At 34.7% G+C, this 27,390-nt stretch overlaps 1 protein-coding gene and 1 long non-coding RNA gene across 4 annotated transcripts; one reads left to right on the forward strand and one right to left on the reverse strand.

Annotated features, from left to right (window-relative positions):
* Window positions 1-1,144: 1,144 nt before the first annotated feature.
* Window positions 1,145-18,561, reverse strand: LOC123548617 (protein unc-93 homolog A-like). Of its 3 annotated transcripts, none has more exons than XM_045336046.2 (6): window positions 18,544-18,561; window positions 15,616-15,685; window positions 13,818-15,460; window positions 6,758-6,893; window positions 5,544-5,675; window positions 1,145-3,866 (listed from the first exon to the last, which is right to left on the reverse strand). In XM_045336046.2, exons 2-6 carry the CDS (start codon window positions 15,662-15,664, stop codon window positions 3,655-3,657), a joined length of 2,172 nt encoding a protein of 723 aa, XP_045191981.2. In that variant the 5' UTR covers window positions 15,665-15,685; window positions 18,544-18,561; the 3' UTR covers window positions 1,145-3,654. The 3 variants fall into 3 exon arrangements, with proteins under 3 accessions (XP_045191981.2, XP_045191980.2, XP_045191982.2); XM_045336045.2 differs by lacking the exon at window positions 18,544-18,561 and adding an exon at window positions 18,300-18,329; XM_045336047.2 differs by lacking the exons at window positions 1,145-3,866; window positions 18,544-18,561 and adding an exon at window positions 18,300-18,329 and having other exon boundaries at window positions 5,646-6,472.
* Window positions 10,456-13,671, forward strand: LOC128557837 (uncharacterized). The gene is made up of 2 exons (XR_008371432.1): window positions 10,456-10,693; window positions 12,972-13,671. It is a non-coding gene; the product is annotated as an uncharacterized LOC128557837 (long non-coding RNA).
* Window positions 18,562-27,390: the final 8,829 nt, after the last annotated feature.

Consider the following 27,390-nt stretch of genomic DNA (forward strand, 5'->3'; position numbering starts at 1 on the left):
GACCTTGTCTGTCAGTCAACAGTTGAATTACTGTGGAAAATTAAAAAGTTGATCTATGAAGAAGAAATACAAACTAGACCGATAATCACTGTTTTACAGATGCACTCGACATTAGAACACAACCTTTATTAAACGTAGGTATAAACAATGCATACTAAAAATAATTCCACGACCTTTTTCTAAATCAAATTTTCCTCCGTCGTATACGGAGTCAATTTACGTATCGTTTGCGTATGAGGAGCGGTACTAAAACTGAAAAAGTCCGTTTTTCGGCTCCTCATTGGTCAATTGTTTCTTCACCCTGACGACAGTAACTCCCATGTTGAATGCATAAAGATCGGCTCCACAATTCTTAATTTATCCTGACAAAAACATACTGTGTGTCATAGATTGTCAGGATTATCCCAAGATGGTTGATCGTTTGTTGACGTGTTTGGTAAAAATGTTCAAGGTGTTGTTTTTATTGACTAGAAACAAAATGGTATGTCGACAGACAGACGGGCCTACTACCAGATCAACCGTTTGTAATAGGAATACCGTGAGGCAAAATAAATAAATCCTTTCCTTTATTTTCACATTTTATACAACACCATATCCTTCCTCTTTATCAGCTTATCTTACTTTTTCAGTATCAGAACAACATTTTTCCACAGAATAAGACAATTTATTTATCTTTTGCACAAAATAAATGTACAATATATATTGTATCTCAACAATGTGTTGTGTCAAATAAACATTCAATCATACCGTTTAAAGAAACGATATAAGGTATTACATAATTATTTTGTTTTTTTGTTTTGATTTGGGTTTAACGCCGTTTTTCAACAGTATTTCAGTCATGTAACGGCGGGCAGTTAACCTAACCAGTGTTCCTGGATTCTGTACCAGTACAAACCTGTTCTCCGCAAGTAACTGCCAACTTCCCCACATGAATTATCAGAGGTGGAGGACTAATGATTTCAGACACAATGTCGTTTATCAAATAGTCACGGAGAACATACGCCCCGCCCGAGGATCGAACTCGCGACCCCGCGATCCGTAGACCTACGCTCTTACCTACTGAGCTAAGCGGGCGGGCTCTATTACATAATTATATTTAACATCAATGTATTATGCTAATATGTTCAATGCACCAACAAATACACATATCTTATATCTTTATAAAACTAAAGAAGCGAAACAATAATTTCCGTTTGTTAAAACAAACATTATATATCCATTATACTCAATAAAGAGTACATGCTCATCCACATTTTTCCTAAGTCTGTAAAGCATCGTACCTATAAACATATTTATTTTAACATGTACCCAGACATAATTGTAAAGTACATTTAAAGATAAATAGAGTTATCTAATTTATATTATGTATGTATGTACATTTCAATATAGATGCTATTCACTATTTCCTGAATAACGTTCCATCAGGACACTTTACAAATTATAACCTGCAACAATAGTTGTATAACATTTAGCCTGCTGGCGGCAAGTGATTTTTGCCTTTGCGACCAGTGCAGATCAAGGTCAGCCTGCTGATCATGGTCTGCACTGTTTGCTATTCAGTCAGTAAATTTTCAGGAACACCCCTTTGAATAATAAGTGGTACAGCTCAATTTGAATGATGGGCCAGTTCATTTTAGAAATTTAGCAGGGTAAAGGTTAAACATTTCCCGAAAACTGGACATGCAAAGCAGAAACACGGACAATGTGCACCTTCAATTCTGAATTATTCAAAATGGAAGAGGTTACACTCGGTGGATACGGTCGCAATTCGGTGTGTATTCTGGAACATTTGTCACCAAAGTATTTGAAAGGTATATATATATATACACATACCTTTTTATGTCAAATTATTCATAATAATCCTGTATGATCACGTATCATCTGTCAAGAGAATTCATGTAATAAAAATAGATAGGGTGCAAATATAACAGAATTGTCATGAACTAAAACGAACCTTTAAAAATACATAAAATTATCTTTCACTCACAAATTACAGCATACAAGCTGTTGCATTACATTTAATACCCAAAATGAGACAGGTACCACGAATTTACTTGGTAACTCAAAAGAGAGTTTGTAAACACTTTTAAATATTGTTTAGAAAAAAAATCTCAAAGATAAGAGTGAACCGTCAATATTCACTATAGTAACAAGTATTACAATCAACATTCACTAACATTGACTGCGCTTTACAAGACGCTGTCTTAAATATCTAATAAAAAGAAAGATGAGAAGATAAGTTAAACGGTAGAAATAAGAAACTATTAGGTAAAATAGATGAAAGTGATGAAACATTCAAAAATCTAACTGGGAATGTTTTCGTCCTCTGCATTAGTCACAAGGGTCCAACAAACTGTCAGGTACAACATACGTCAATCAGAGCTGAGTTATGGTCCGAATGATATTCATATTTGAAAATTTTTCAATAATCTATGTGCATAACGGTCAAATATCAAAAGAAATTGGCTGTATCTCCACAGTCATTATCATACTAACCGACCTTTGTGGGAAACACACACACACACACACGTGTATTATATATATTAAGACTTTAACAATAATCAAGTAGAAACAATCCTTGAAAAACGAATCATCAGTTCATCGACTTCTACATATACTGTACAGTAATATTGTCAAAGCTGGAAATATTAAATCTTTTTGACAACATATAGCACTTTGTTTTTATAGTAGAAACTTTATAAACTGAATATCTACACGTACAACGTTACACTTTGTTACACACTTCCGACATATTATTGAACTATATTCGCACTATTATATCTGTATTTTCTTGCAAACGATTCAGTATTTTCCGAACGAAAACAGGAAAACAAAACACAAATATCCTTGTTCACATACTATACAAAATATAAAGAAATAAAATGAGATCTAAAAAATATTTATAGATCACACAGGTACACACTGTTTATGCAGTGTTTCGTCTGGTAGTCAAAAAGATACTGTAACTACATGATAAAAAGGCGGACAATGATGGACAATAAAGACCGTTTCATGAAAGGAGTATACCTCCAGATGAATATTCATGACATCATTTAAAACAATTTAAAACATGGTAGTAATGTATATAAATAGCAATCATATTTAAGTCGATATATAATGAAGCTGATATAAAATATAGAAAAATACCTTCTTTCCTATTCACATTTCTAATGTTTTAGAGAGAATTTCTATACACATAACAGACTGTTCTACTTTCAGTTACCTGGTAAAAACCATTATCAGGCTTGAATCGTATCAATGTTCAGTCAAATAGTCTTAAGATTTTTGGTTGGTTAGTTCCTAATTGTTCACATCTATAACTGTTCATAATTATCTTTGAAAGCACCATATAATAGAGATTTCATATTATAACTTTCAGAATCAATGTTTGTTTTAGTATTTCCTTACAATTACTAATTAATAAAAACACATCTTAATTATCAATCAATTTGACGTTACGCTTCAGACGTGTTCATGTAAAATAAAAGAATTATGATGGTAAAAAGTAAGTCATGAAATTCCAAAAATACATTCAAAATATCGCAAAAAGTATATATCACGATACATATCTAGGTGAGAGTTAGTTGTGAGGGAAACAAAGCAATCAGAAGGCGTTGCCATGACTATGAAAATACGCGTACCCTAGTTTCTTACTTAACAGATATCTCTGTCTCTATATCCAACAATCTCCATGACGACATACAACACAACAGACAATAAACACGTAGCTGTCGTAAAAATAATCTTGGACATCATACACATCATGTTTGACATTGTAAACACAATGATACCAGCCAGTCCCTGTAACACCCGACAACATCCGAATGCTGTTTCGTAACGGTCCGCAAACATTGACGATATCAAACCTGAAATATTCAGACAAAAACATAAACATAGTACATTAGTTATTGATTTTGTCATGGTATCAAAGCAAAAGTAATTACATAATGATGATTACTTAGAAACCTTTTCTGCATTCCTAGAACCGGAAGGAAAAGGGGAGCGGTGGTCTAGTAGATAAGGTGTCGGCCGCTCAATCAGGGAGTCGTGGGTTCGAGCCCCACTGGGGTCATGACCATGACTTTTCATATGACACCAGTACTGGTTTTTCCATGAAGTGGACTCGAGAGTGGTTCCAATAAGCTTGAAGCTTTCATCACAATCGAGCTAAAACAAGTTAGTATAAACTACGAACCGGAACAACAGAGAACAGAAAACCATATTCGTTTAACAAGACGTATCTAACTACATCACAGACCTATTTCACACACACTATGATCACAGCTTCAAATTTCATACAAGATGATGTATCTTTTAGCTGTTTTGATAAAACGTAATATGTGGAGCAAGATGATAGATTATGATGGAACTGAATCATTTACCAAATGTCGTCATCAAACAGCACAACAACTTAAACTAAAACACTGTATTTAACTTACTATTAATTTGGGATTGCCATATACCATCAGCAGACCCTCAAAAACCACTAAAATAAAACACTACTTTTTAGTTACTGTTAATTTGGGATTGCAATATACCATCAGCAGACCCTCAAAACCACTAAAATAAAACACTACTTTTTACTTACTGTTAATTTGGGATTGCCATATACCATCAGCAGACCCTCAAAAACCACTAAAATAAAACACTACTTTTTAGTTACTGTTAATTTGGGATTGCAATATACCATCAGCAGACCCTCAAAACCACTAAAATAAAACACTACTTTTTACTTACTGTTAATTTGGGATTGCCATATACCATCAGCAGACCCTCAAGAACCACTAAAATAAAACACTACTTTTCACTTACTGTTAATTTGGGATTGCAATATACCATCAGCAGACCCTCAAAACCACTAAAATAAAACACTACTTTTCACTTACTGTTAATTTGGGATTGCAATATACCATCAGCAGACCCTCAAAACCACTAAAATAAAACACTACTTTTCACTTACTGTTAATTTGGGATTACCATTACCATCAGCAGACCCTCAAGAACCACTAAAATAAAACATACTTTTCACTTACTGTTAATTTGGGATACCATATACATCAGCAGACCCTCAAGAACCACTAAAATAAAACACTACTTTTTACTTACTGTTAATTTGGGATTGCATATACCATCAGCAGACCCTCAAAACCACTAAAATAAAACACTACTTTTCACTTACTGTTAATTTGGGATTACCATATACCATCAGCAGACCCTCAAGAACCACTAAAATAAAACACTACTTTTCACTTACTGTTAATTTGGGATTACCATATACCATCAGCAGACCCTCAAGAACCACTAAAATAAAACACTACTTTTCACTTACTGTTAATTTGGGATTACCATATACCATCAGCAGATCAAGAACCACTAAAATAAAACACTACTTTTAACTTACTGTTAATTTGGGATTGCCATATACCATCAGCAGATCAAGAACCACTAAATTAAAACACTACTTTTTACTAACTGTTAATTTGGGATTGTCAAGTACCATCAGCAGACCCTCAAAATAAACTAAAACACTGTATTTAACTTACTATTAATTTGGGATTGCCAAATACCATCAGCAAATCCCCAAGCCCCAATAAAAGCAAACAGCAAGTACTGATCTTCGAGGGATGGCTTCCAGGAGGTCATCAGCGCTAGTGATGTCACATTCAACACGGAAGCTAAAACATAAATAAACAAGACGTGTGAATAATTTCGTATATAACAATAAAGTTTGAGATTAATGAATAACCGGTCGCAGTATTTGGATTGGATTCCACTTACCAACGCCTTTATACCAGAACTATGTATGATCTTGTCGGTAACTGCTAGCCCTTGTCCTTTCTGCAAAACGAATTTAAATTCAAGAAATACCTGAAACTTACCTTTGACAAACACAGATATTAATCTGATATCTTATTTAAGATATAATCTTTACAATGAAAATAAGTCACTAGATGTACACGACACGAAATCTCCAATTTCGTTGTTCTCTCGTTTTTACGTTTTGGAAAACTAACTTCAGTAGTATCAAGTATGCCATGGTTCTATTTAAGATCTTCATATAATTTTAATTACTGTGTGCATGAAGTGTTTGGTGCGTACTGAATAAAGTTTAGAGATAACACTAAAAACAAGATAAAAAAATATTACTGTGGGCACCATTGCCAGTGGGTGAAGATCTTAGACCCCTCAGTCCTGTACCGCTATAGACAGGTGTAATACGTATGGTACGTCGTTTATCATACCATTTCAAATAGAAATATCATACCTTGAAATAGAAACTGACACTCATAAAGAGTGACCTCCCCTCATCATAGGTAAACCTATGATCCTTCTTAAGGGTGCAAACACTACTATGAGTGCACAAACTCATCACAAACTCATATCCTCGCCCATTGGTCACCAGTAGTTGATCGCTGATATTTTGGACATTTGAAGATGTAGTAACTGTAACTTTGTTACTTAATTTAAACCACTGAAATCAAAGTGACTAAAATTAACATGCTGTCAATCTGGAAATGACCTTGCCTCGTCTGGTGGCACTGTGGAGAAAATAGACATGTTAAATTATTTACAAGATCAATGATATGTCTAACTCTATCGATCAACATCAAATTGCACCACTTGCAAGTATTCGTATATAGATTATCAATTAACTCCCGTTTGTTCATAAATGTTCTGTTCTAAAGTCAACTAATACCGCTTAAATATTCCAGATACATAATGATAACACAATGAATAGGAACTTCGTATTACTTACCAGTAATAAAGGCTGCCATGTTGCCAGTATATTTGGCCAGTTTCCCAAACATGTAGGAGCTGATGGAGCCACATAGTCCAAACCAGATCATTGAATAGCCAACCATTCTGACGCCAAGCGGACAGGTTATGAAAGCCTGCGAATAAAAATTAATCTGTGAAACATAAAACGCAACCAAGAAAAATAACTGCAGGGTCGGGTTTTCTATACATGAGAGGTAAATCTCATATCCACTACAACCGGCTTAAGCGGAATTCTATTATATTCAAAGTACGAAGAGACTTTAAACAGCCGCCACACGGTACTTAAAGACTGTTGTTTCAGTTGTTAATAATATCTGTGAAAAATCCAATTACAATGTGTAAAATAATCAGTTAGGTTAGACAGTACACCAGCTACACACCTGTCAAGTTGATATATTGTTGATGCATTTATGTAATTGTTTATTATATCAAACCCACACGTTTTACACGTCAAATTGTCAACTGATCTTAGAGAATTACTATATATTGATGTTTTAGATACCTCGAGTCAGAAGGGCTTAGGGGTCCGGCTGGACTGAGACCTAGGAAATGGGTCTCGTAGATATTAAGATTAAGTTAGGCTTTAGATATGACATTTGTTAAGACTTAAGAAGTTACAAAATGAATTATGAAAGTTCTGTACGAAATATTCTACTGTGTAAATAAACATCAAACACGTTCAGACTCGTGTTTGTGTTGTGCTACGCTACACAACCTTATACAATTTTTGGAGACGCAGACACGATGTCGAATTTCAAGATGGGTTGTTGCGACATTGCCAAGCGAAGTACTCCTGCGACGACGACACGCTGCCAAGACGAAAGAAGAGAAACTGTGAGTTGCCATTTTACCTATCTTCGAGTGCAATTTTGCAAGCTAGTTTTTTCTTTTATTAAATTTTTGTTTCTATTTTTGAACAAAATTTCAAGGTAAATTTATTTTGACCAATTGTTAGACATGAAAAGAAATTCAAATTTATAAAATGATAAAACCTAACTCATAATATACAAAATTCTTAAAAAAAGAGTAAAATAAATAGAAAAAAAAAACGTAAAAAAGTAAGGAACAATGCATTGAGGAAAATACTCAAAATACTGAGTTAAAACATGCAAATGTGAAAATATTTGTTTTTCGAAACTTTTACTTGTCATATTATGTTTATTTTACTTGTTCCATATGATATTTGTTTCCCTTATGGCCACATTTAAACAGTTTTGAGCATTCCTGCATTGACAAATTGTTTAAATGAAGGAAAATAGATTGTCCTATGAAACTTGTGTTATAGTCATAGATATGCGCCAAATGAGTTGTAAATAGTTTCTGTTGAGGTTATGGGTAATATTTCATCACGAATATATGTGAAAATACAAGGAACGGCTGAAAACTAGTTAAATACGTGGAATTCGTGTTTAAGATGTTTTATGCATGATAATGCATTGTTGTGTTAAATTGTCATTGCTGAATAAATGTGTACATGGTTATCTTTCTAACCATATGGTTACTTCAGGTATCAGTAAATTAAAAGGTTGGTCTGGTCTGTTGTGCTGGAAATATTTTGAAGCCTGATATGGCACAAGAATATATTTATTATGTAAAAATGATTTGATACTGTCGCTGGAACATATGGATTCCAGTAAGGTTGAATATATTGTGAGATACTTAGAGTTACTTGATATTGTGTTTGTGAGACTGGAAGTTGTGATCCCAGTTGTTTTGTAAGATGTATACTATTATACAGACAGTCTAAGGAATCTTGACAAGAAACTGCTCAGCTCTGAGCAGTAACACCTCAGCAGGAATACAGTTATAATTACTCTACAGACCCTTTGATCTAATATACCGTGACAGCTAGCTGGTGGTCAGCAATCAAAGGGATAGAGTGGGGCTGATAAAAATTACAAGCACACAGCAGAAGCTAAACAATATTAAAGAAGACCTATGGGCATGATTTATACATCAGTTTAGCAATAATTATCTCATGGTTTCTTTATTTGAAGATTGCTTTTGTATATACAGTTATTGCTAATAAATGATTTTGCTGCTTAAAAATAGGGTGTCAAAATGAAAGTATAATTTTAAATTATCATTTTAAATTCTGTTATATTTTAAGTTGTTTTTTTCAATGTCAAATATAGGTAAAACATTGCTAACAATCAAAGACCCTAAATAGTTATAGTTTTTAATTATAATATGCAGAGTCTCTGTAACAAAATATATATTGATAACAATTAGTAACATTTTATGAAAAGGAAACAAAATATGAGCCGCGCCAAGAAAAAACCAACATAGTGGCTTTGCGATCAGCATAGATCTAGACCAGCCTGACATTTGATAAGAAGGATGTACATGTCTTATAATGTCTTACTACATGTATAACGTCAAATGGGAAAGAAATGCATTTGGTGTTCTTGAGTCTCCTGGTCGACATTAATTTAAACATCCTGACCTCAAACATTTTTTGCTTTTACAACAAAAATAAATGGCTTTTCATGTTTTTTAAAACAAAAAAGTAAAAATAAGTAACAATGATAATTAAAAGTATGTTTTAAATTTAGCCAACACAAAATACATTTTTTTTCTATATTCAGCTGTAGAATATTAATGAGCATGATTTCTTAAAATTTTTATTCGAATCTTTTGAAGCTTTAACTGTTACTATGTACCTTGTGTTAAGTTTCTACAATATAAACTTGTCCATCTTTCAAATTTGACAGTACCATTTATAGTTTACAGGGGTATTATTTGAAAACTAACTGACTGAATTGCAGTGTAGATCATGATCTTGATCTGCAATGGTCGCAGAGGCAAATACAATTGCCACTGCAATTGCCGCTAGCATAATATTTAGAGTTAAAATTATTTAATTTACATAGTTTTGAACTTTTGACATTGTAAAATGTGCATTTGGACTGAAGTCGTACACATCACCATTTTAATTTTTCTTCAGACAAAGGGTTTCAAGTTTTGATCCAGAAAAAAAAATAGAAAGTTAATGTGTTACAGATTTTTAGATTACAATTTACCAAGATGTTCAACATTATATCAGCCTCCAGTGTTGGGTCATAATTCACTGTGGTCAGTTAGCTTGTCAGTGATAATGAGACAACATGCTGGGCAGCAAACCACAGATATTTTCTGTATCTGACCAAGATTCCTTAGACTGCAGACACAGATACTGTCTTCCGAAATATTTAATCGGAGTCTTACTATCGTAGCGTGAAATCGATGCATATATTGCATTATGAGGTACATGTGTGTACCGGATATTTAAGTTCAACAGCTTTTTGTTTTATGAGACCTGATGTAGTATTTTTTGTCAAAGAGTTGCAAAAACAGTCAAACGTGCTGTTACTTTTAGGTTACCTTTCATGGTTTTTAAGCAGGGTATTCTGTCGGAAAATTTATATTTTTCTCGCGGACGACATAATATTTCTGTTGAATCATGTAGAAAGGTTACATTGTGTAAATATAATCATGGAAGAAATCATGATCATGCAGTTATTCTGTTATATATGGGTGTTGGTTGTTTGTGTTATGTCTATTCGTATTTAGATATGACTGGGTGCTTTATTTTGTAGTTTATTTTGTAGCTTTCGTATGCATTCTTAAATATTATATAATTAGATTGTTTATGTAAGAACATATTTTGCTTTTTGTTAGGAACATATTTTGGCTAATATCTTTATTTTTCGAATATTGTAAAACGTAGGACATAGCTTGTAAAAAGGTACAAAGAAGTAAGGTTTTCGGTAACATAACGGTTTATTCGAAGTACAGATACCACTTATGAAAAGAAAGTACGAACGAACTCACGGCTACTAAACGCTAGCGCCACCACCAAATTGTGGTGATAAGGAAAAGAGCTATCGACATTTCCGTTGTGCAGCTATCGCCCGTTTCTACATGTAAGCACGTAAGTAAAATTTATATTTTATCTTATATTTTTATTGATAGAACTTTTTTCGAAAATCGGAGAATGTAGTTCCGTGTAACAACACTTTTGCTACAGGTTGGCTGTGATTTCATTAAAATAATATGCAAATTGTGGTGTCAGAAGCTTTTTTCCTGAATCTGACAGTGGCACATTTTCATATCAGCCAGTATTCGAACAACATTTCGATGAATAGACACACTGTAAGAACATACCTGCGCATGCAAATGGTGTAGAAATAATAAATAAATATATACGCCTCACCATGAATAATAGAATCTCGGGTTTGAAGAAATATACCAGGATTTTTAAAAGTGGTGGCGCTATAACTCTAGAGATGGCGCTATACAGTAGTGGTGGCGCTGTTACGGCATTCAATAATACGAACTGCTGACGCATCGGAACAAAACAAACACCAATATTCTCTAATAAATAATTTTCCTGCAAGTAATTATGTTATTAAAGAAAGAAAAACACGATCATAGTTTATTTACATTTACGCAACTTTCTCTATCCAAGAAAAAAAAGAACAAAATACTCACAGACCATTGGGACTCTTGTAGTCAAAGTAATATTTTCCTTTGTTTAAGGTAGTTCTGCACGTTTGGATCGAATTTTTTTCTACAATGTAGAATTTGATAAAACTCTGATTTTTCAAAACTTCAGAATATACCTAGAAAATTCAGCAAATAAAAAAGATAGGGTCGTGTGCTTGATTTTTTGCAAGACTGATTTGAAAAATATGGACCTCACGCAATATTTCATAATGGGAATCTATGGGAAAATCATAACTTTCAGAACATTTTCGCGAATAGAAATTTTTCTACAATGTAGATTTTGATTTAACTTCTCAAAGTTGTAAATAAAGAAATGGTCTATAATTTGATGAAATAAAATTTATAGGTCCGTGTGCTTATTTTTAAGATATTTGACCGAAATTAAAATGAGCCGGACATTTCACGCTAATTTTAGGCCATTATTTTGAATTATTTAACGTGTCATATATTTTAGTACCATATTTTGACATTAGAAATAAAGCAACAGCGTCAGTGTAATAAATTTACACACAGGTTGCAATTAATTCATAAAATGATTTTCGTTTCCGTACGCCAAATTCAGGTTTTATTCTACGTTTTCCGGATAAATGACGTTACGCCATCACTTCCGGTTTATCAAACGTGCAGAACTACCTTAAATGTTAATGTAGAATTATTTCTAACCTTTAAATGTTCTACTTAAATACAAACGTAAGTTTACTTTAAAATTCAGGTCAAGAAAAATAGTAGCAATACTTTTATTTCAAACAAAGATTTGTGTCCAGGAAATAATTGAAGATAGTGTAGAATTTATTTGTTATATTAAGATTCTGAAAGTTACTTTCCTTTGTTTTTATACATCGTTTGCATGTCATTGTAAATATAAGACCTTACTTTCACAATTCCTTATGAAAAGCGAGTACAGTACATTTTCAGTTCCAATCGATTAAATATGATTAATCAATAAAGCTTAGATAAACAATCTTAATCCATATACATGTAGATTATTTTGCGATCATGTAGAGATTACTACATGTATTTTGTTGAGTAACGTAATTTTGGTGTAGTGTGGGATAGGTTGATAACATCGATTATTGTAGAAATTTCCGTGGCTTGTAGACAGACATTTTCATATATTAAAATTGAATATATCAGCCACTAATCATATACAACAGCGCCACCACTACTGTATAGCGCCACCACTTGAGTGATAGCGCCACCACTTTCAAAAGTAGTCGTGTTTTAACTTTTTACTGTGTTTTTCATAATTCTTTGATGTATGGGAATAGGTGTAATTCATTTCTACACCATTTGCATGCGCAGGTATGTTCTTACAGTGTGTCTAACCATCGGAATAGTGTTCGAATGCTGGCCGATATGAAAATATGCCACTGTCAAATTCGGGAGAAAAGCTCCTGGCACCACAATTTGCATAATATTTTAATGAAATTACAGATTCATACATTTTGGTCATTACATATCGATTTTACTATTTATTTAAGATCTGTAGTCAAATATCAAAATATTTCGAAAGTAAGATAAATATGCTGAATAAAATCTTTGTATAAATAAGTGAAATTTAAATATCATGATAAATTTCTATACACGCGACAATAATTACAGGCAATTTATCAATGTTATTAAACGAAATTGTTATCTTTTTCCTAACTCTTATATAGCATATATTCTAAAAGATGCTCACCTGTGTTTTGCTTTATTTACAGATATTGGTTTTGTGAAATATGGATGTAACACGGGTTAAAGAAAAAGTCTTGGAGGAAGAAAGGAGAAGTGCCACTACAAAGGCCGATATACAATAAAAAAGACTTTCTATGAATTGTGAAAATTGTTAAGTTTAAAATTCTATTCTCCTTTGTTCTTGTTTACATTAATTGCATAAATGACTTAAGATTTTTTCTTTAACACTGTTTTTTAATATCATTACTCCAGATTGTATTCAAATGTTCTTGATCATATTAAATATCATTCTACATGTCATATTGTAAGGTGATAGATAGTACTTCAAGTCTGAAAAATTTAAATTTGCAATTCAAATTTTTTCTTTCGGTGGGTAACGAGTATAAAATAATCAGTTAGGTTAGACAGTACACCAGCTACACACCTGTCAAGTTGATATATTGTTGATGCATTTATGTAATTGTTTATTATATCAAACCCACACGTTTTACACGTCAAATTGTCAACTGATCTTAGAGAATTACTATATATTGATGTTTTAGATACCTCGAGTCAGAAGGGCTTAGGGGTCCGGCTGGACTGAGACCTAGGAAATGGGTCTCGTAGATATTAAGATTAAGTTAGGCTTTAGATATGACATTTGTTAAGACTTAAGAAGTTACAAAATGAATTATGAAAGTTATGTACGAAATATTCTACTGTGTAAATAAACATCAAAAACGTTCAGACTCGTGTTTGTGTTGTGCTACGCTACAAATGGCTAAAGTCATTTCACCGGTCTTTTTAAATTGTTTCGAAATTTCGAATGCTATTAAAATCAAAACCATTCAACAAACTGTATATATCAATTTTCTATGACTTCAACAATTTACCTTTAACACATCTGCGACGACGAAACCATTGCTGAAGACAGTGTAAAGACAAAGCATCACAATGAAGCAGAACTTCCGGTCGATCACCATGGCTAACACGGAACCAGCCTGTTTTATGATATCTTTCAACGTAGAGGAGGAAGGAGAGTAGTTAGGAAGTTGGTCCAAAAAGCACTGAATGACTAGAATCGATATGATTGCACAGCTAGAATAAGTTCCCAGTAAAAATAGTTTGTCTAAATCATCTACACTTGGCTTTGCCTTTTCACCTGTTGATACATCGCAATGACTTGCTCCACACTTTGATTCGTCCATGCCTATCTGAAAGATTTCGGTCCCGGTAACATTGGCGACCAAGCTGTATACAGAAGTCGTTGAGCTATCCATAGTGTCAGATAGTGCTATTTTGTTTCCATTACTTTTGATTCTGTTGTCAGCCTGAGAAAGGATCAGGGACGAAATTAGATTCCCAAGTACCATGGACATCTGAAGAGCAAGGAAGAATATGCCAAAGTAGCGACTTAGCACATTGCTGGGAACCTTACTTTTAAGAATAGCTTCGTCCAATCCGATTTCCGTGATATACGTGCACAAGGCATTCCATAGCAAAGCATTACTTAACCCGTGTACAACCGAGGCAGGGATGATAACATAGAAACTAGGGAAGTTATTTGCAATTATATAAACCAGATGGCCGAAGCATGATATACTAACGCAAATTTTTGGTCCGTATTTCCGAACAATAAATGGACTGGCCAAGCTTCCGAACATAAATGCACCACATAATGTAGCCAACGAGAAAACCCCAAGTCCATTTTCACTGTTGATGCTACTCTGAAGGTTTCGAAGTCCAAACACTGCTATATGTAAAAATGTTAAACTTGTACTCAGGATCAACAGGTTCTTTAGATTTTTTGTTTTCACAGGGGAACTTACGCCCATGGGTATATCGTTCGTTTCTAAAGTGGTAAACTTGACAGATTCCTTATCTACGTTTTTATCAAACTGCATACTGCCTATCTTGTCCTTAAAAACCCGCGACAACAAAGTGTCTCGTCCAGCTGACGGTGAATTATGGAATCCGTGATGGTCAGTTGTGTTTGTTCTACTCCTGAAAATATCGCCGGACCCGTGAAGATTGATACTGCAAACACTTCCAAATTCCCAACCACTTCCAAATACATGAACTGGATTGGTTTTCACCCTTTCAACATCACGTATGATGGAATAGGCAATACTGATACCTGATCCAAAGGTATGCCCATCGTTGTTCTCTGGGACAGCTATTGACGTCTGATCCATATCCAAGGATACGTGTTTATCTATGTGCTCACCATTTACTGTGTTTAGTTTAGCTTCAACGACTTTGTCTATTTCTGAACTGTCTGGAGCGTCATGGAAATCTCTGGTTGTATTTTCACAATCCAAGATTTTACCGGGAAGAAGTGGTGTATCACTACTCCAACTTCCGGTGTCTGAGTTATCGAACGTTTCGCATGAGGTAGTTTCGATATGTTCAATATTTTCAGGCACTCGCATATTTTCTGTTGTGTTGTCGCTGACAGGCCTGTCAGAAAATATTTCGCCTTGTATACATTGTTCTTGAATTTTACTCTCACATAGCAACTGATATTCGTTGTGGTCTGAAAAAAATTAAATGTCAAGTTACCGAAAACAATTAACCAAAAGTTTTAAGTCTGAATTGTCAGATGCCATCTTATTAAGTTCATATTACAAAAGAAAGCGAATAAAACGTCAAAATAAAACATTCACTAATCCAAAGCATTTCAAATATTACCTGCAAAGTTTTCCATATCATCCCCCGTCGTTTGTTCCATGATATTCATAAATCTTGGCCAATACGTCACCTGCAATTTACAGAAGCCCCTCAGTACGTTAAAGTATATATTGATATTTTTTTTTACAATGTCAGTAATAACATTTTTATAATAAATTATCTTTGATATTTCAAAAAATAAATCTACACGGACAGTCACATTGCTTAAGATTTTATATCGCTGAATTTCTTTGTCCCTTTCTTCTGATCTTATCGTTTCATCACATCTTTAATGAATGTGTGGATCTAATTTCAGCACTATCAATTCAGAATCCTATCACTTTGGTTTGATACTTTCAAATGAAACTGCTGATGTAGATGTATTATAAGGCTGTTTATGTCTGAAAAGTTACTGACAGTTTTATATTGCACTTTATAGTATAAATATTAATGTTTCAACAGAAGAAAACTAACATTGATAATGATAAAAATGTCTTCCTGAAGCTAGTTAAGAACCAGTGTTTATCATAACTGAAAACATTCGCGAACATTTTCACGTTCGTGAAAATTTCATTATGCAAAAAGTATTTACTAATTAAGGAGAGGTATTCCTGGTCTAAAATTTTAAACATACAATACGATAATTAGGGGTTTCTTCAACCAACTGATTTAATATTCTAGCAGGTGCACATTTCTGTCATCTACATTTAAATCATGCTTGCAACACCTCCTTACTAAGAATGAATTAATCAAATGAACTTTTACAAAAAAAAAATAGATAAATGAATCGTTCATGTATCAACATTATAAGCTCTTAGATATACGTCAAAATGATTCTGTTTTTATTTCTGCCTTCCTGCACATGTTATTCGCAACCACCGCTTCAAAAATATCCTTGCTACGCCTATGTAAACCTAAATACTTTCCATGAATAATAAACAAAATCCGGTTTAAAACGTATCACATAACTGACTCAGAACAAAAAAAGAGGTAATAATGTTTGGTGGATAGAAAAATCAGTGTTAAACAGGATGTACAGACAGAAGATTTGGATAATTCATTTGCAAATATTTCAACTAAGTGATCAATAGATATCAGAAGGCCAAAATGATTTTACGTCCTGTTCTGATTCTGAAATAATTTCGTGTTGAGTCAGAATCCCCAATAAGTAACCCACAAGTACAATTTTGTTTGTTTGTTCTGGGTTTAATGCCAATTTTCAACAGTATAATTTCAGTTATGCAACGTCGGGCAGTTAACCTAACCAATGTTCCTGGATTCTGTACCATAACAACCTTGTTCTCCACAAGTAACTGCCAACTTCCCCACATGAATCAAAGGTGGGGAATGAATAACATCAGGAACTATGTAATTTATCAAATCGTTACGGAGAAAATACGCCCCGCCCAAGGATCGAACTCATAACCCCGAGAACCGTAGATCTGTGCTCTGCGGGTGAAGAGTACAATATCTCGACCTGCATATAATTAGTTGGACTATGAATCACTAGTGACCCCAAGCAATTCTAATTACTCGATTAAGTTTAATAAAACTTAAAGCAAAAAAAGCATGTTGAAGTCAGTTGAACATTTGCAGGTTGGGAGAACTGTTGATTTATTTTATTTGGGAAAATTTAAGTACTAGGTATATACTTACATATATTATTGAATAGTGATTTTTCACTTTAATTTGCACATTGTTGCTTGCATAGACATTATTTTCATGCTACATTTTTCAGCTTACCTAAGCGAGGTACGCAATAGGGGAACAAGTTTACTTTCGATTTCTCTTGCGGTGATAAATTACTAAAAAAAATTAGTTTTGGGTAACAAAACTCCTAAATATCCTCTATTTAATACACTGTGGCGATACCTTGGGTATGCAGGGGTGCAAAATTTAACCTTTTTTCATGGTAACATTATTGATACTTAACCAATTTAAATGAAATAAAGACGAGTGCCCGCCCATACGAAAACTACAACCTCGATTGTAGGGCTTGGTCATCTGGGTTTCATATTTTGTGTGAAAAGTGCAACGGCGCATTCTGATGAAAGAAATCTGTTTGCACTTTTCAAAAAAAAAAAAATAATAATACGAAACTCGTGTGCCCAAGCCCAACCATCGAAGCTGTAGTTTTCTTATGAGCGGGCACTCGTCCTTATTTCGTTTAAATTGGTTAAGTATTAACAAAGTTATCATGAAACAAATATAAATTTTGCACCCCTGCATACCCAAGGTATCGCCAACGTGTAATATGCGCCTTCCGATATTCAATGTCATTTAAGACTTAGTAATAAATGTTTTATCCTGTTCCGTGCCCCGTTAATCGCGTTCTTCTTTTAAATTTGTTACTCTTGACCGATGCGCGTTATTAAACTTCTTTCTCTCTTTTTTTTTTTTTTTTAATTCGAATACTACCAGAGTCGTAAAACGGTGTTACGCAATGACTCATCGTTAAAATTTAGACTAGCCAGTACACTGGTATAGATTTTTTTGATTTTTTACACGATTTAAGATAATAGAGACAACACCTGTCTATTTTATAAAGGCACAGGTTATAGACTGGCTACATACACAACTTAAAAATATATATATATAAAATATATATATATATCTCATACTCTAGGTGGTGGGTAATCTATAATAACTATACAAGTAAAACACCCGCCAATAATATTATTCAGTTTAATTTATGCAGTGCGTACCATATTCAGTATCATTCAAAGCGTGAATGTTACGTGCCCGTGAACAAAGAACTAATACAAATTTCTATATTAGGCTTTATTCTCGTTACCGATAATGAGCCTTTCCATTATTAATACATAAGGTATCAGTACTTTAAAATACCTGCCGGTTAAATTAAAAAATATTTACAACACACGAACTATTTACATTAAGGTTTATACTGAAAACGATGAAAAATAAAATGAGAATCAATAAAAAGCTTACCTCATATTCTCAGCTGATGGGTCGGTGTAATTAATGTAAGCGCCCTCTCGCAGTGAAGAACAGCTATATTATTACAGAAGGGTTGTTCAAACATTTCAGTCTGTTTCTTTTACATGCTGGAATTCTGGGATGTAGAGACTATTAACATACACATATAAATACCATGTTTAATTCATGTATCTCAGAGACATAAAATTGAACATTGTTTCATCTCATATGCAATAAAGGTCTTTAAACTTAACATACCGACAGAGTGTTCATGCATTAAGCTGATTTAGTTTATCGAACACATTAAAAAAAATTCTATCTATGACAGTAAAATTATTCGTTGATATTATGATAACAAACGGTTTTTACTTCGATATACTCTTTTGACTAGGTGAACGATGATCCATATATTATACTGTTCCTTCTGTCATCACTTTTGAGGCCAGAAACTCTCCTGTCGTAACCCCTTAACTTGACTGTTGCAACACCGATTACTGATGTGACGATTAACTCTCCTGTCGCAACCAGACTACGCTTTAGATAATGAACCTTTCCATTATTAATACATAACGTATCAGTACTTTAAAATACGTGCCAGTTAAATTGAAGAATATGTAACAGGCTGAAAATACTTCAGGCCTGACCGGGAATCGAACCCGGGACCTCTCACACCTAAGGCGGACACTCTACCACGTCGCTATAAAAGCTAGCTCAATAGCAAGGAAGTATAAGTGCGCCCTAAACCCACTCCATTTTAGAATTCGTCCTCGAATTCCAGGAATTTGAACCTCTGCGGGACGTTCCAAGGTGTCGATTCATATCTACTCGTGAGTTATTTACGTTGGGCGCCAAATGTAACAGGCTGAAAATACTTCAGGCCTGACCGGGAATCGAACCCAGGACCTCTCACACCTAAGGCGGACACTCTACCACGTCGCTATAAAAGCTAGCTCAATAGCAAGGAAGTATAAGTGCGCCCTTATACTCTGCCCTACTACAAATATATGTAACTCTCCTGTCGCAACCCGACTACGCTTTAGATACTGATGTGACGATCAACTCTCCTGTCGCAACCCGACTACGCTTTGAATACTGATGTGACGATCAACTCTTCTGTCGCAACTCGACTACGCTTTAGATACTGATGTGTCGATCAACTCTCCTGGCGCAACCCGACTACGCTTTCAATACTGATGTGACGATCAACTCTCCTGTCGCAACCTGGCTACGCTTTAGATACTGATGTGACGATCAACTCTCCTGTCGCAACCCGACTACGCTTTAGATACTGATGTGACGATCAACTCTCCTGTCGCAACCCGACAAGGTTTAGATATTTGTGTGACATTTAACCCGACTAGGCTTTACTTTTATTTTCCTGCCGACAAGTGTGACGTTTTACTCTAATAAAAACTTTTACATTTAAAATGTGTTTAAAAAACAACACTTTTATCTATATTTAAGACAATAAATATAACCGTATTGTAAACATTCTAACATACAAGTTTACATGCCTGTTTATTTTTATCAATACTTCAGTAATAGAACATAATAACGAATTGAAACTTTTTCACCCGCCCATACAACATGAGTTCATAGCGCGTTCAACTGACGATCGATCGAATCTGGCTAAAACTAGATGAATCTCCTTAAAACTGCTTATTCGTACGCGGAAATATCGGATACGGTGTACATTGCTTGCCAAAAGCCGATATTGGCAAGCGTTGTATAAATAAGTAAAAACTGTACATTGGCAATAATCGATCTACGGAAAGTATATTAAGAAATACGCAGCCAGAGATTAATGTTCTGCGTATTTTGAAATTTGCATGTGCCAGATATTTATCCGAATCACAAAGTCGAACATGTAATCAAGTACTATCTCTTGACCTCTGTACTTTATTATAAATAAGGGGATTAGTTGTTTCTGTTTATAAACAAACTAAAAGATCCTCGACTGCTAGACTCAGTTTAACATTCAAATCAATCCGTTGTTTGCTTCATGTGTGTTGTTGTTTTTAGGACGAGGAGGGATGGGTGGGGGGTAGGGGTAACGCCAATCCATTGATGGTGCCTCTCTGGATATTTTTATCACGGGCGGGCACCTGGGTACAAACATAGACCTTCAACAAAACAGCTGGGTGTGCCTTCTGGAATGAATTAATAAATTCTTCACCCTAAGCGGGGCTTGGAACCCTCAGCGGCGAGTGCAAAGCGACCTTAATTACTGTCGGAGGTCCGTGTCTTCTGGTTTACACAAGATGTAATTTTCTAAATGACAAGTGTAATGACATGTGAAATTTTGTGACACATTAAGTTTATTACTGCAGCTTTGCATTATCAAAAGTTAAATCTTAAAGCACCGAGTCAGTATCTGAAAAAAAATAAAAATCATTTACCTCATAATTCCGTTTACATACCCAAATGAAAGATAAACAATTTATAAACTCTTGGATATTAAGACTTGTAGTATCTATCAACCTTTGTCTAACCCCACGTATCTTACAGAAACGCCTTTCAGTTCAAATGGCAGCGATACACAACCATACTTTGAAATGAAACTAACTGATGAAACAATATATATTTTCCTGGCCGGCTGAAGATGTTGTTCAAAATCTATGTATATCATACCGACCTTGATAATACTTACTTATTAGCCGCAAAGGCATGTTGTAAAAGTGTGAATAGTTACTTATCGCTTGAAATGTAACCTGCAGTAGTATTGATCTTTTATACCTTTCTGCACACAACTGCATGAAAGCATTGTAGAAATTTACAAAATTGGTTGTATACATTGTCAATGTCCATTACTTTTAATTTGCCTGTACGTTAACAACGTTTTAAACGCCATCGACACAACGGATAAACATTACAGATCTCGAGCTATATGGAATTGCATCCTGTACTATTAACAGATTTGGAGTTTTCGGCAAACCAACACAGAATAGGTTATATGGCGCAAAACATGACTAAAACAGTTGGTTACACATCTCATTTACATCGAAATTAAAATAGAGGTATGAAATCAAAACTGGACTCACAGAGGTACAGCAGAACCACGTGTTCCGAACCTATCGCTCGCCTCTTACGATCATGCATGTGTAAAACAGCGATTCTAATTAATGGTGTCCAGAATTTTTAACCTTATAAGATAATAAAACATTGAAACATTTTCTACGCTCTACGATCTTTAATGTAGTGGTAGTCGCATCTTCTTGGCTGTTCTTCGTAATGAAGGTATGATATATATATACATATCTGTGTATTCACAGTATAAGCAAAAACCTTGTAACACTTTTAAGCAATTTATTAACGAAATCCAAAACCAACTGTAATCATATATGCATAAGACATACGAAGACAGGACATTAAATATTATTCATTCATTGTCTATGTCGCTGCAATACATCGTTTAAGGAGACAGGTATGAGTTATTGCTATAACATCGTACACTATAACGTCATTTAATTAAGTCTGGACTATATTACATAGTAACTAGAGATGCTTTTGAGAAAAGCGCATGTCTCCCACAACTGCCCCTATGAAAAATGTTAGTTTCTCTAGATGTTTTAGACGAGTGGATCCAATTAGATGGTCTGGATGAGTGGATCCAATCAGTAATTCAAGGGCCATAAATCAAAAGTGCCTGGGCGGATTTGGCTAGTTATCGAACTCGGGTAAGGTCTTATGGCTAAACACATTTTGTTCAAGTTTGGTGAAGATCGGATGAGAAATGTTCGACTTAGAGAGCGGACAAGAGTAAACAGACGGATTTTTTCCGGTAATTCAAGGGCCGTAACTCTAAAATGCCTGGACCGATTTGGCTAGTTATCGAACTTGGCCGAGGTCTCATGGTCAAACACATTTTGTTCAAGTTTGGTGAAGATCGGATGAGAAATGTTCTACTTAGAGTGCGGACAAGAGTAAAAAGGCCGATTTTTCGATAATTCAAGGGCCGTTACTCCAAAATGCCTTGACCGATTTGGCTAGTTATCGAACTTGGTCGAGGTCTCATGGTCAAACACATTTTGTTCAAGTTTGGTGAAGATCGGATGAGAAATGTTCGACTTAGAGTGCGGACATGAGTAAAAAGGCCGATTTTTCGATAATTCAAGGGCCGTAACTCCAAAATGCCTGGACCGATTTGGCTAGTTATCGAACTTGGCCGAGGTCTCATGGTCAAACACATTTTGTTCAAGTTTGGTGAAGATCGGATGAGAAATGTTTGAATTAGAGTGCGGACAAGAGTAAAAAGGCCGATTTTTGGTAATTCAAGGGCCATAACTCCAAGACGCCTTGACCGATTTGGCTAGTTATCGAACTTGGCCGAGGTCTTATGGTCAAACACATTTTGTTCAAGTTTGGTGAAAATCGGATGAGAAATGTTCGACTTAAGAGTGCGGACAAGCTTTGTGACAAACACACATACAGACACACACACAGACTGGAGTAAATCAATATGCCTCCCACACCACTGTGTGGTGGGAGACATAATAATACAATAAAAATATGCCAAATAGTGGAACTAAACAGAAATATACGCGAATTTCTGCTATAATGACTAGCTTGTAAGTTTCTTCACTGCCATCTTACACATGACTTAAAGTACATAAATATTTGTTTTATAATGCATAATGACGACTGTGTATACATACATGTACTATAATGAAATATAGAAAGTTTGTATCTACATGCACAATAACGATAACAAAAAATAACGTAGACACAGCTCTTATATTGTTGAAGATACAGTATGCTCAGGAAAGGTCTCAAACAGAAACTTGCTTTAGACACAGAAGTGTTTATGCAAGGAAGCTATCACCAAGGGAAATACCGTGGATATCATGCCGACTTACGATGTTCTAACCGTATTGTTATGTCACAAAGTGCCCCCCTTGTACGTAAAAGTACACTATGCACATCATTCAATATGTTTTTGTCATATCTTTCATTCTAACATTTCAAAACATGCAAAGAAAAGATAAAAATAAATAGCTCCAAAGCTGCCAAAATATTTATATGGCAGCAATATTTCATAAAAAAATCAAAACAACAAAATGTAAACAGGCAGATATAAAAGGACAAAAATAGAACTAAAATGTCATGAGTTACATAAACATGTCAGTCATACTTTAGCGATTAGGTGGTTTTACAAAAAGAGGCAGATCAGAGAGTGCATATCTGTACTTGAAAATAAAAATATGAGCTAGAATTCAAGTTCCACTGCAAATTACAGAGCAAGTATCAGTTGAGTAGCCTTGACCTTGAAGTACTGACATAGCGACTTGCAGGCGCAAATATGTACTTTCACTGAGCCAGCTTAAAGTGGAGCTGTCATTTTGACAGGATCTCAGGAAAACTGAAATAGTGGAAATACGGTACCGATGGTACATAGATTTGAGCTTTTTTCAGGTTTTAAAGTGTTATTATTTGAGTAAGAAACCATGTAGCAGTTAATACTACCATTTGCTGGGGACTTTCTGTAACGATTTAAAACATTGGCAAATTTAGCTTTTTTCGATATCAGATTTCGCGACCGGGAGAGCAAAAGAAAACAAGAGGGCCATGATGGCCCTATATCGCTCACCTGTTATCATTGCACTTCTTGTCCTCAGAAAAAATATCTAAGTCCAAAGGATAGGAACAACAAAGGAAAGAAATTTAACCAAAAAGAAAAAAAATATTCTTAAAATGTACAGATATGTCAAAATACACCTAAAAATTGGAGGTACCATCCATGTTGTACCACAGAAAAGTGGTCTCGGTTTTAGCCAATAATAAAAAATTACTAAAAATAAGCTATTTATAGTAACGTAAAAGGGAAGTAATTAAAAAAGAAAATTATTGTAAGTGAACAAAAGAAGGATCTGCCATATAAATCTGTTGACATAAATGAAATTTCAGATCAGTATCTTCATTAGTTACGAAGATATACCAATTTAATTTGAAATAAAGGGAGGTAATTTGACACAAAATCAGTCCATAGTTATCTACCCTGATTGGCTCAGTCCAACTAATGACAATAATGAAATTTCAAATAAGTCCTATAAGTACTTACTGATATAAATCCAGTTTGATTACAATCAGGGGAGGTAATCCGATATAAAATAACCTACGATTGGATCTGATTTGTCATGGAATCCAAAATTTATTGTTGTTGAAGATATTTTGGAAGTTTGTATAAAATAAAACCATAAATGAAGTCTCTATATGGCTGCAAAAGCCAAAATAGCCAATTTTGGACCTTTAAGGGACCATAACTCTGGAACCCATGAAGGAATCTTGCCAGCTCAAGAAATGATCCAAGATCTTGTGGTGATACAAGTTGTGTGCAAATTTGGTTAAAATCAAATCATAAATGAAGCTGCTATTTTGCAAACAAGGTCAAAATAGTTCATTCTGGCCCTTTCAGGGGCCATAACTCTGGAACCCATAATGGAATCTCGCCAGTTCAAGAAAAGGAACCAAGATCTTATAGTGATACAAGTTGTGTGCAAGTTTGGTTAAAACAAAATCATAAATGAAGCTGCTATTGTGCAGACAAGGTCAAAATAGCTGATTCTGGCCCTTTCAGGACCCATAACTCTGGAACCCATAATGGAATCTCGCCAGTTCAAGAAAGGAACCAAGATCTTATAGTGATACAAGTTGTGTGCAAGTTTGGTTAAAATCAAATCATAAATGAAGCTGCTATTGTGCAGACAAGGTCAAAATAGTTAATTCTGGCCCTTTCAGGGGCCATAACTCTGGAACCCATAATGGAATCTCGCCAGTTCAAGAAAGGAACCAAGATCTTATAGTGATACAAGTTGTGTGCAAGTTTGGTTAAAACAAAATCATAAATGAAGCTGCTATTGTGCAGACAAGGTCAAAATAGCTGATTCTGGCCCTTTCAAGGGCCATAACTCTGGAACCCATAATGGAATCTCGCCAGTTCAAGAAAGGAACCAAGATCTTATAGTGATACAAGTTGTGTGCAAGTTTGGTAAAAATCAAATCATAAATGAAGCTGCTATCGTGCAGACAAGGTCAAAATAGCTAATTTTGGCCCTTTCAGAGGCCATAACTCTGGAACCCATAATGGGATCTGGCCAGTTCAAGAAAGGAACCAAGATCTTATGGTGATACAAGTTGTGTGCAAGTTTGGTTAAAATAAAATCATTAATGAAACCACTATCGTGCAGACAAGAAATTGTTGACGCAAGCACGGACGCACGAGACGCACGGACTGACGACGGACGAAGGATGATCACAAAAGCTCAACTTGTCACTATGTGACAGGTGAGCTAAAAATCATTCAGAGTTGTAAATCAAAAACAACATGTTAGACGTGTACTTCCGATCGTTTTTGCAATGATACACATATAGTTATGTTAATGTTGCAGACTTTTGTGTGAGGTTTTAAAAGTGAAGTGGACGACTGGTTTCCGAGAAGCTCAGAAAACTAATTAAAAGTACTTTATAAGCCCGTTGATGCTCTAGGATATACATGTATAGTGTTGCCCATGTAAAACGATTTGAAAACGTTTTCATAAGTGTTTTTCTTATTAAGCGTTAGCATAGACAAATAAACTCTTTCCTCAGAAGTGCTATGAAAACGGACATCTGCTAAAGTGGTTCTTCTGTGTACGCTACACGGTATTCAGACCTTAACTATAATATGCGTCAGTTTTTAGTTTAAACATCAATTGAATCATCCGTACTGTTAAGCAGTATACCTACTTTGTAGAGCAGGGTGTTTAAGTAAAGTAAGACGGGCAAGTTCATGATGATTTCCTTTTTCCATAATTTAAATATGCCTGGTCCCAGTCACTAGACTAGAGCAAATAAAGAAGGGACACAAATCTAAAACGACAAAAGTAGTATGCTTGTATTCTCTTTAGACGTTTGAACATATATTTTATGACAAATGCATACTGGCGAATGGACAGACTGACAAAGCGGCGACTATAGGTTACTCGATAGTGCACATGATTATACAATTCACATTCCAAACTGCACATAAATATTTAATGATTTGATAGCGAAAGTTGAAGATACATGGTCAGACTCGTTGTGAACTACATATATATATAATCACACCGGCACAATTTTATGTCACATGGCGACTCTCCAGCTTTTACAGTTTGAGGAAGGCATCAGATGCCCCTCTGTGCAATATTTCAGGAACAGGCAAGCACTTGGACTGAACCATTGGCCTTCCGTAAGTCAATTTGATGTCTTCCTCTCATGAAGAAATTTTACATCGAACACACAGCGTTGAGGGCAAGTGATATGAAGTCAGCGACCTTAACCACTCGGCCACTGAGGCCCCTTACATAATATTATATGAGACATTAACTTTCAAAAGGTGCAAAATATTTTAACTTTCCATACAAAAGTTTAAAGCCAAAAGACAATTAAAAATATTAAATGGTTTCCTAAATTTCTAAATGCAAAAAAAAATATATACTGGTTAGGAACCATTTTCCGGACAGGACCAGTTTCCGGACACATGCAATATCCGCTTTATTTCGTTGTTATTCATGTTATTGTTTTATCTAGAACATTTAGATGTTTGTTCTTCATGTCTACAACAAACCATTATTTTATAAGGCTGTATAATGTTTGGGTTTTTGATGATAACTCACCTGCGTTTACGAAACAACTTTCTGTCTTAACGGGGCATGAAGATAGCATTGCGCATGCGCGGTAGTTCACACATGCTGAGATATCAAGTGTGGAAGAAATAATCAAACTATATAATGATTGTCTGCTGATAACTTGTTCTACTTTTAATTTCACGCTAAATGTTACGTAAAATGCAGGGCTGTCGATTTTTGCACTAATTTTATTCTATTTCTATTGGAATTATCAAGG

The sequence above is a fragment of the Mercenaria mercenaria genome, chromosome 6 (assembly GCF_021730395.1).
Source record: "Mercenaria mercenaria strain notata chromosome 6, MADL_Memer_1, whole genome shotgun sequence".
NCBI lineage: Eukaryota > Metazoa > Mollusca > Bivalvia > Venerida > Veneridae > Mercenaria > Mercenaria mercenaria.

What these genes read in the sequence shown, in the direction of transcription:
- LOC123548617 (XM_045336045.2), bottom strand. An exon ending in TGATATGGAAAACTTTGCAG is followed by an intron (nt 15,461 to 15,615) that starts GTAATATTTGAA and finishes AATTTTTTTCAG; the next exon opens with ACCACAACGAATATCAGTTG. An exon ending in TTGGCAATCCCAAATTAATA is followed by an intron (nt 3,867 to 5,543) that starts GTAAGTTAAATA and finishes TGAATATTTCAG; the next exon opens with GTTTGATATCGTCAATGTTT.